Here is a 9,291-nt window from a genome sequence, read left to right as displayed (position 1 = left end):
TATCTCTCTCGCTAGCTTCATGAACTCATTGACCGCTGCTTCCATTTGTACCGAGGAGAAGAGCAGTCCGCTGAGTGGATTGATTGCAGCTCTGGAGCATTCCGGTGTGAGGCGTGGGGCGGCTGACCATTGGCGCTCGCTACACTATCTGCCGTAGCGATGGATCCCTCGTAGACGGATTTGGGTGAGTGACTATTGTTGTATACTTCTACGAATATATGAATCACTCGCGCTCGTTGCGCATTTCGATGGCGAGTTCGTTGAGCATTTCTGCACTCGGCGGTCGGTTGTGAATGAGCTAGAGACACGTTGAGCTTGTCCTGCATGGCGTAGGACGACATGTTACCTTGCACATAAAGGTGAGGATCTGAACTTTGCCCACCTCGGCGAACGCGCGGGCGCCGTATGTGAAGAACTTGATGCGCTTCCCGTCGCCGTCAATCTCCGTGTCGGACGCGAGGTACATCTGAGCTTCGAACGTCTTGATGTGCTGCTGGACGTCGCCGAGCTGCGGGTGACGACCAGGCGTGTTGGTGACCGAGCTGTCGACGAGCAAGAGCTGCTTCCAGAGGTCCTCTACACAAGATCTTTGCATGCAGCTTGAACCAAGCGCGACACACCTTCGACGAGGCGGCGGCTCGGCGCGCACCAAATGAAGGCGAGGATTGTCATGAGCAGGCCGCGCGTGACCTTGCCATACGCCTTGTTGACGTGCAGCAAGTGGGCTTGGTCTTGGATCGCATTGACGATGAGGTAAATGTCCTTCTTCCCGCTGCCATTCGGAAGGATCTCGTCGACGGCGACGACCTTGTAGCCAAAGACCTTTTCCAATTCGGCCGACGCCAGCTTGAGAAAGTACCTAGAGCAAGCCATGCCCACGGATTCAAGACGTTGCACCCGTACCGGCTGACCTTGGACTCGTTCGGTAGCGCTTCCTTGCCAATGTCCGCGAACCGCACTGGAAGGTTGGCTTGGGCCTTGTAGAGGAGGAAGCGCACGACGCGCGCCGTCAAGTCGTTGATCGTCTACGAGCGCGATTGCAGCCTTGGCGGCGCTTGCGGGTGCTCGTACCTTCTTGGAGAGCTGGCCAATGCGCGCCGGGACGCCCTTGCCTTCCTCTTGCGGCTCGTTCACCACAGTCGGCGCTTGCGACAGCGGCTCAGGCAGCGACGGCTGCGTAAAGTCGAGCGCGCCCTCGTCGTCGTCTGACATGAGCGGCGCCGGCTGCGACATCCGCTGGCGCTGCGTGGGCACGTCGTCGCCAGAGAACTCGTCGTCCGAGTCCATCGATGAACGGCGTACGATGCGCTTCCGCTTCCCGTTGTTCACCTAGCACGTGCCATGAGCCCTCGTTGCCAGCGCTCCTCGTGTACCATGGCGCGACCAAAGATGAAAATGGTATCGGTTTCCGCGGGCAACGGCAACCCGCAAGAACGAATGATTTGGATTTTAATCCCTTTCGCTACATATAGAGAGTCAACATAAAACATCAGAATTAAATGACACCGCAACGTTCCCGCCGATTTCAAGTCCGCACGAGCCCACAAGCCGCCAACGACGCCACGTCAGCAGACAAGAGACTTCCTGGCACTTGCAAGTGATACGAAGCCCATATAGCCCTCGCGGACAGGAGGCTCATGGCTCCAAGGGCTGCTCGCACAGCAGCGGGCAGGCCAGCGACAATACTGTACAGAACTAACTGCGAAGGCTGCTTGCCGTCGCTTGCACTTCAGCTTGCACATACATCGACGCTAGCACCGACAGCGGCGTGGTTGAGCTTGAGCGAGTCGTTGCGGCGCCCCAAAGGTCGGCTCCACGGCGGCGCGCCTTGCCGTGTCCGCTCAAAGTACGTTGTAGCGGTGGGTGGTACCTTACTCCTATGGCTCGCCATCGTCCTCGCAAGCGTCGTCGATCATGGCCGGCAACGTTCTTTTCGACGCGCGATCCTACGGATGACGGCCGAGCCGGTTAACGCCAGTGCTGAATTTGCTGCATGGTGGGCGAGATCCACCGCTGTGTGCAGTGCGGGGTCGACTACGACGCCGACTCAAATGTCCAAGGCGCTTGCAGCTACCACCCCGTGAGCGACTACATCTATGGGTCGTGGGACTGCGTCCTCTCGTGCTGCGGTACCAAACTCTCTTCGTACGACCCGTTCCCAGCAAGCGGCTGCGCCAAGGCCCTGCACGCCCATGAGCACCACGACACGTTCCCGTACCTCAACCGCATCGGACACTTTCGCGCAATGCTGCGCGACCGCGACGAATGGCTGCGTCTCGAGCAGGACGACTACACGGTCGCCGCGGACGGCAGCGACATTGCGTGCCGCGTCTCGGGCCACGTCGGACGCCTCCGCGACGGCGAGACCCTCGCCGTGTGGGCAACGCAAGGCGGTATCACGGTCGCGCTCCAGACACTGTCGACGTCCGAGCTCTTGGCGGCGACGCCGCCGCCGACATGGACCGTCTCGGAGACGACAACGCGCCTCAACGATGCCTGGAACAAGACGGTCATCCGCTTGGGCCAAACGTGGCGCGTCGAAGCCGCGTGGATGGCGTGGGACACGGCGACTGCGACGCGGACGCTCCAAGTGCGCGTCAAGGCGCCCACGAGCAGCACCCCGAATGTCTCGGTACGTTCGTCGCCTTGGCTTTTGAGTCCTATGCATGGAATGTAGCAAGTGGCCTTTGGCGTTGAGACACTGGCTGTCGAAAATGTCACGATTGTCGCGGACGACGCCACGAACCTTGATGACGTGGCACCCCGTGCGCCGTCCACGCGTGCGTGCCCACCCCGCCTCGCGTTTGAAGCGATCCCAGAAGCCTTCTTCGAGCGTACGACAGCATGGGTGGCGTTGACGTGACCCCTTTTGATTAGAGACCCGTCCGGCGCTACCCGTGTGTGCGTCGTCGGGGACGCTGCCGCTGCGACTCAAGCTCTCCAAGCCCCTCGTTGCCAACGATGCGCGCTACCACTCCAAGTATATACGCCAGGAAGCGATTGCAGACTCACGGCAATGACTAGGGCGGACCTCTTTGAAGCTGAGTTTCTTGTCGTGAGTCTTCAAGAGCACGACGTCATCGCCACAACGTCGGCGCTTTCGGCCGAGCGCAAGCACATTCTCGAGATGGTCCATGACCGAACGATCAGCGTCGACGAGGCTGAGCGGCTCTTGCTCGCGACCGCCAAGACGGCGCCACTGGCCGCGACCTCGGACGGCAGCCTCACGCTCGTCGACGCCGCATGCCAGCTGAGTGTCGACGACGGCGTGTCCTGGACGACCGCGACCAACGTGACGTGGGACAACCATGACGCACTCTTGCTCAAGGTGCTGCGCGGCGACGTGCTTCGGTGCAAGGCCTCAGCCCTCTTCCCGGCTCCGACCAAAAGCGGCCAGTGGCGCAACCAGTAGAGTGCTCCGTCGTAGAGTTGGGATATTCATGCGCATATAGGTCCTTCTTGACGCGCCGCATGACGACGCCGGCGCGCCTGCGCTGGACGGTCGAGAGCGCGTTTGGCGAGACCTGCACGCTCGAGACGTCGTATTTGAACCCGCCGCTGGCGCCGCTGCCGACCAAACACGTGTCTAACGACTTCTTTTTCGCGCACATTGATACTATCGACGAAGGGTTTGAGCGCCGCTTTGTGCGGGTACGATCGTGATCTCTTGTATCAAATTGATAAATTGATACTAGATCCAACGGCCCACCAAAGACGACGAGATAAGCTCGCCCCGCGTGCTCTGGAAAATGGTCTCGGCGACCGGGCACACGACGACGCACTCGGTGACGACGCGGACGCTGCGCAAATGGCGCCTTGAGCTCGCTGCCGGACAGACTGAGCTGCCTCTGGTTAGCGTGAGCGAGGATGGCTGTGTCGAGTGGACGGGCCTCTTTGACGCAGACGCGCGTTTGGTCGCGCTCCGCGTCAAGCTCCTCGTGGACGATGCGGTCGCAGAACACACGTGGGACGTACCGTGGACGCAAGTTGCAGCGACCTTGTCCAAAGCAGCCGCTTGAAGGCTGCGCTGCATTCTCGATTGCTAGCAATGTACCGAACGAAGAGCAATGTAGTAATCTTGCGCAGTTCATTTCGGCGACGGCACTTGTCGACGTGGGTTCTGGTCAAGCTAGACTCATTGCCGAGTCGAGATACGTTCAAAGTACCTGCTTCGATTCCTGGCGACAGCATCATCCGACCAACAGCTGTCCCGTGATTGCGGGACCCGAAAGCAACGACAGCCAACGTCAACACGTTCGGAAGCGGTTCAGTGCGTGTTGCACTTGGTTGTACAGTATGTGCGGTGTCGACACCGTTGGTTTGAGGCGCCGCCCCTTCCTGCATGGCTTCACATTGGGTCGTCGCTTGCGTCGACGTCGTGTGTGCGCCCGTGCCGTGCGATGGTCCTTCATGGGCGGTGTCAAGCGGACAGTCGCCCTGCTTGGGCCGTTTCATGGTGCAGCCTGCAGACTGGAAAGTGCAATCTCTTTCGCGCAAACTGCAAAGTGCGTTGACAACGTCTGTATGCTGGCTTTTTCTGAGCCGTTGACAGTCGCCACCACATCAGGGGTCGACAGAGACTTGCTGCAGAGAATCAAACGGCAAGGACGATCCTCCTTCCCGCTCTAACGCAGTGTGGCAGGGTGCACTCGGCGGGGCGCAGACCCGGCAAGACGAGACGTTGCCTCCTCGTACTGCTAGCTATACGTCGGGTTCGCGATACACCATTTCGATGGCCCTAGTAGCTAGTAGCCAGTCTCTTGATTGCGGTTGAAGGACGCGCGCGACTGTTTCACGACGCGAGCGCGGGTGCCTGCGCTACAGTAGGACGTGGCGAGATGATGGGACAGTGGCCAGCACCCGAACGTCGACGGATGTTCTATTGGGTGCAGGTCCGACTCGACCGCATTTTTCCACTGGCAGCATGGCGCACACGTTGGGCTTTGCGGGCAAAGCCAGCGTCCACGTGCAGCTCGAGACACCGACGTGCGCGGCGACGGACCTGCTCATTGGCACAGTGAGCGTGCGCGTGACGCAGCCCGTCGCGTGCAGCGGTACACAACAGAGCGCCCATCGCCGTGGCTAATGCACTCTTGTAGAGATTGTGGTCATCGTCGCCGGGAACGAGCGCGTTGCGTGGACCGAGGCGTGGACCGAGAAGGAGGCGGCGGGGCACACCGAGATGATCTTTGACGGTCGCGAGTTCTTTCGACAAAAGGTACTTGGGGCTTGCGACGCTGCTGTCGATGATTGATTGCCTCGTAGATTGTACTCTGCAGTGTCGAGAGCGAGCTCGCGCCAGGCCATTACGCCTACCCGTTCCAGTACCGCATGCCCGCCGGCCTTCCGGGCAGCTATGACAACGAGAACGACCAGGACGTCCAGGCCATCATCGAGTATGGCGTCGAAGGCGCGCTGTGCGTCCGCGGCGTCCTCGCCCAAGACGCTTCCGACCGGCACGCGTTCACCATGTATGCAGTCCCGTCCCTGAGCGAGACGCCAAGTGTCGCCGAAAAGGTGCAGCTTTTGCGCTCTTTTTGCTGCCTGCGCCACGGTCAGTGCACGCTGCGTGTCGCCCTCGACAAGTGCGGCTACGGCCTCGGCCAAGTGCCCATCGTACGTACCGTAGATGCTGCTGCTGACGATCAACTGACCGATCGATAGGTCCAGTGCGACGTAAAAAACTCATCGACCAAAGACATGCGCGCAATGCGGTTCGAGCTGGTCCGCGTCGTCGAAGTGTTTGCACGCGGCCGGATTCGGTCGCTGCAAACCGTGCTCTGCGACGAACTCTTCTCGGGCGTTCCCGCGGGCCGTGTGCTCTCGCAGCCCCAGCCCTTTTCGCTCCACGGTCGCGGTCTCTACCCTAGCACGAGCGGCAACTTTGTGTCATGCAGCTACTACATTGAAGTCGATTTTGACATTCCGACGTGCCCGATTGTGGAACTCCGCTTGCCACTGACGATTGGCGCACCGATTCCGGACGCCTTTTCCCCGCCGGAATAGTTAGTTGTCACCACCGTATACATAATTGTCAACGAATGGTCTTGTATTTATAGCATACTAACGTCGTGTGTGGTCTCTCAGATACCGGTGCGGCTTGTCGGCAACTCAAACGGTCCTGTCTTGACCAAGCATCCTGTGGCGGAGCTAAACGCCATCGCGCTGCCACGTCATCGAACCAGTAGGACGTCAAATGGGTTCAAGAGAAGGAACTGTGCGGATTGTAAGCACGTGAAAAATACGATTTATGAGTGTGATATACTTGCACGCCATACAAAATATAGGACTAGAGACACAGTGCCAGGAGATTTGCACGTGTGTTTTATGTGAGAATCAAGAGCCATTAAGTGGTTATCCGGATGACACAAAATTTGAAATTGCGTGCGACCGATGGCAGCGTTCGTGGGCGAGCTCCTGGGCTTGCGCGGGAAGGGATCGATCGCGATCGTCGTCGACAAGCCCCACTACATCTCGGGCGAAGTGGTCTCTGGCTCGCTCCAAGTCGACGTACTCGAGCCCATCGAATGCAACGGTGCGTCAAATGATGACCGTCGAAACCTCAACTGCATGGCTAGAGGTCGTTGTCGTCATTTCGGGCAAGGAAAAGGTCCACTGGTCCGAGACACACGACGAAGGCTCGGGCGACAACCGTCGGTCCGTCACGCGCACGTTCTCGAGCAGCCGCTGCTTCTTGAACCAGGCAGTACGTCTCGCTATACACTCGTCCACCGAAGCCATCGCCATGAAATAGATTGTGCTTTACAGTGCGCAACACCACATTTCGCCCGGCCAATACATCTACCCGTTCCAGTACCAACTGCCCACGGGGTTGCCTGGCACGTACGACAACCAACGCCACGACGGCGTCGACGCACGCATCCAGTACAGCATGAAGGGTCGGCTCCGCGTCAATGGCTTCTTCAGCAAAGACGTCAAACGACGCCAAACGTTTGTCGTCTACGCGCAGCTCGCAGGCTACGTCGCACCAAGCGTTGCCGAGAAGACGCAGGTCGTCCGGTTCCTCTGTTGCTTCAACCAAGGCACGTGCTACCTTCGCGTCGCCATGGACAAGAACATGTACACGCCTGGTGACGTGCCCATGGTACGCATGCTTGTGGGATATATGGAGTCTTCAGCGTACGTAGATTCTGTGCGATATCCGCAACGAGTCGGCGAAAGACGTGCGCAGCATGCGCTGCGAGCTGGTCCGCATCGTCGACGTCATGGCCGACGGAAAGCACCGCACGTTGCAAAAGACCATCTGCGGCGCGACGTTTCCGGGCGTCGTCGCCGGCGCGCAGCTCTCGCAGCCGCAGCCGTTCCAGCTGCTTGGCCACGGCGAAGCGCTGTACCCTAGCACGCGTGGGAGCCTCTTGGGCTGCCGCTACGAGATTCGCGTCACATGTGACATTGCGTGGTGCCCCGATGTCCAGCTGGAGCTTCCGATCGCGCTCGGTGGTCCTTTCCTACTGCGCGTCGATCCATTTGTGGCCGCCTAGTGCAGTGTAGAGAATGCAGCAAAGAGCTTTCCCAGGAAACGCCATCATTACGCTGGCAGTGTTGGGCCAATATGGTACAGTGCAGTGTGTACAATGAAGTCCGTCCCATTCTGTCTTGACGCGCAGGCTCATGCTTCAAAGCACTCAGTAATACGTTTGTGCGAGGACGTTGCCGGAGCGAGAGAAGAATTGGTCCGGACAGGCGTGGGTCCGCGAACTGAGTTGCAAACCTCACTGGTGTAGCCAATCAAACACTTTAACCGACTTGGTTTTAGCCAATGGGAAGTGCGTATCACCCAACATCCTTCATGGCGAGCTGTCCAACGCCCACAAGTCATTTGCTTCCCGCTTGTTGGTGATGCAGTGCGTTGGCCTGTGGTTCGGCGCCACGGACAAAGGCTCGTTGTACATTTCTCTGGACAAGTCGCACTACTTTCCAGGTGACCTCGTGACGGGCGCGCTCCACGTCACGGCCCTTCAGCCGCTGCAGTGCACAGGTTCTGAACGGCACGTTTGCTGCCATCATACCACAATGTTCTAGAGCTTGCCGTCTCCGTCGCAGGCAGCGAAGAGGTCAGCTGGACAGCAATGTGTCATTCGCCGCCTGTCGACAAGGGCAATGTGTCTGCGACTCTCGACACGACCAATGTGACGTCGACGATCGAGAAGAAGAATGCGTCGTCGACGATGGAGACGCACAAAACGAGCCGCCGACTGCTGCAGAAAGAGGTTGGTAGAGTGTACTTGGTTGAGTCTCTCAACAATGGTACTAGTTTGTCTTTCACAACATTCCGCTGCAACTCCTCCCGGGCGACCACGTGTACCCGTTCCAGTTTGAGCTGCCGACAGATCTGCCAGGCTCCTTTGACAACAACGACCACGGCGGTATCAAGGCCAAGATTAGCTACACCATCCGCGGCACGCTCTCCCTCGACAGTCTTTTTCGACGCGGTTTGACCGACACCAAGAGCCTCTTTGTTTACATGCGTCCGATTGGGTTCATTGCGCCGAGCGTGGCCGAGGCGAACGAAGCGATCCGGTTCTTGTGTTGCTTTCACTACGGGACTTGCCACGTGCAAATTGCACTCAGCAAGACCTTGTATGGCCCCGGCGACATCCTGGAGGTTTTGCGGATAGTTCAAAATGGTTTTATAGCGCGGTTGTAGAGCCAATGTTCAATTCGCAACCTCTCCGCCAAAGACGTGAGCAGTGTGCGCTACGAGCTCGTGCGGCTCGTTCATGTGGCTGCAGGCGACACGCGCAACAGGTGCTCCAAAGCCATTTGCTCGGCATCGTTTCCTGGCGTCGCTCGGGGCGAGCACGTGGTGCAGACGCACTCGCTCCAGCTGCTTGGCCACGACGGAACCGTCTTGTACCCGAGCACGCGTGGCGAGTTTGTCTCGTGCAGTTATGTACTCAAGGTCTCGTGCGCTATCGGCTGGTTTACCAGCATTCAATTGGAACTACCTCTGGCCATCGCGGTGCTATGATAGCTACTTAAATGGGTGCGCCGCTGTAAAGGCCCCTACGATATGCTTGAAGCGTTGCGCTTGAAACCACTCGGGTGGTATTTTCAATCGTTAGGAATGAAATAGCCTAAATCCGTCCTACTTCCTACTTGAATTCTTTGGCGTCTCTATCGCATGCCAGCGACACAACTCGTTAGTTCCCTCGAATTGCGGATCTACGTGTATTTATCGAGTGGATTCAAAGTCAAGTCTGGATTTGATGCGCAACTGGATATTTTCGGCGTGGACGACGTGCGCCATGTTCACGTCGCACATGGCCG

The 9,291-nt window shown here is 58.5% G+C and overlaps 5 protein-coding genes across 5 annotated transcripts; 4 read left to right on the top strand and 1 right to left on the bottom strand.

Annotated features, from left to right (window-relative positions):
• Positions 1 to 173: 173 nt before the first annotated feature.
• Positions 174 to 1,439, bottom strand: SDRG_15744 (hypothetical protein). The gene is made up of 6 exons (XM_008621926.1): positions 1,374 to 1,439; positions 1,072 to 1,329; positions 904 to 1,025; positions 621 to 859; positions 347 to 576; positions 174 to 298 (listed from the first exon to the last, which is right to left on the bottom strand). Exons 1-6 carry the CDS (start codon positions 1,374 to 1,376, stop codon positions 224 to 226), a joined length of 927 nt encoding a protein of 308 aa, XP_008620148.1. The 5' UTR covers positions 1,377 to 1,439; the 3' UTR covers positions 174 to 223.
• A 464-nt stretch (positions 1,440 to 1,903) lies between these two features.
• SDRG_15743 (hypothetical protein) lies at positions 1,904 to 4,125 on the top strand. Its single transcript, XM_008621925.1, has 6 exons — positions 1,904 to 2,632; positions 2,678 to 2,834; positions 2,878 to 2,980; positions 3,025 to 3,408; positions 3,453 to 3,651; positions 3,696 to 4,125. Exons 1-6 carry the CDS (start codon positions 1,994 to 1,996, stop codon positions 4,017 to 4,019), a joined length of 1,806 nt encoding a protein of 601 aa, XP_008620147.1. The 5' UTR covers positions 1,904 to 1,993; the 3' UTR covers positions 4,020 to 4,125.
• A 799-nt stretch (positions 4,126 to 4,924) lies between these two features.
• SDRG_15742 (hypothetical protein) lies at positions 4,925 to 6,063 on the top strand (the record flags this gene model as incomplete). The annotated part of the gene is made up of 4 exons (XM_008621924.1): positions 4,925 to 5,054; positions 5,100 to 5,218; positions 5,266 to 5,616; positions 5,665 to 6,063. 4 exons carry the CDS (start codon positions 4,925 to 4,927, stop codon positions 6,004 to 6,006), a joined length of 942 nt encoding a protein of 313 aa, XP_008620146.1. The 3' UTR covers positions 6,007 to 6,063.
• Positions 6,064 to 6,384: 321 nt separating this feature from the next.
• On the top strand, positions 6,385 to 7,621 carry SDRG_15741 (hypothetical protein). Its single transcript, XM_008621923.1, has 4 exons — positions 6,385 to 6,535; positions 6,579 to 6,706; positions 6,755 to 7,105; positions 7,149 to 7,621. Exons 1-4 carry the CDS (start codon positions 6,394 to 6,396, stop codon positions 7,500 to 7,502), a joined length of 975 nt encoding a protein of 324 aa, XP_008620145.1. The 5' UTR covers positions 6,385 to 6,393; the 3' UTR covers positions 7,503 to 7,621.
• An 85-nt stretch (positions 7,622 to 7,706) lies between these two features.
• On the top strand, positions 7,707 to 9,119 carry SDRG_15740 (hypothetical protein). Its single transcript, XM_008621922.1, has 5 exons — positions 7,707 to 7,723; positions 7,778 to 7,999; positions 8,044 to 8,231; positions 8,276 to 8,626; positions 8,669 to 9,119. The coding sequence occupies exons 2-5, from the start codon at positions 7,861 to 7,863 to the stop codon at positions 8,990 to 8,992; spliced, it is 1,002 nt and encodes a 333-aa protein (XP_008620144.1). The 5' UTR covers positions 7,707 to 7,723; positions 7,778 to 7,860; the 3' UTR covers positions 8,993 to 9,119.
• The last annotated feature ends 172 nt before the right edge of the window (positions 9,120 to 9,291 follow it).

This window comes from Saprolegnia diclina (assembly GCF_000281045.1).
Source record: "Saprolegnia diclina VS20 unplaced genomic scaffold supercont1.101, whole genome shotgun sequence".
Classification (NCBI taxonomy): domain Eukaryota; phylum Oomycota; class Saprolegniomycetes; order Saprolegniales; family Saprolegniaceae; genus Saprolegnia; species Saprolegnia diclina.
This window is presented reverse-complemented; position numbering and strand designations above follow the sequence as displayed.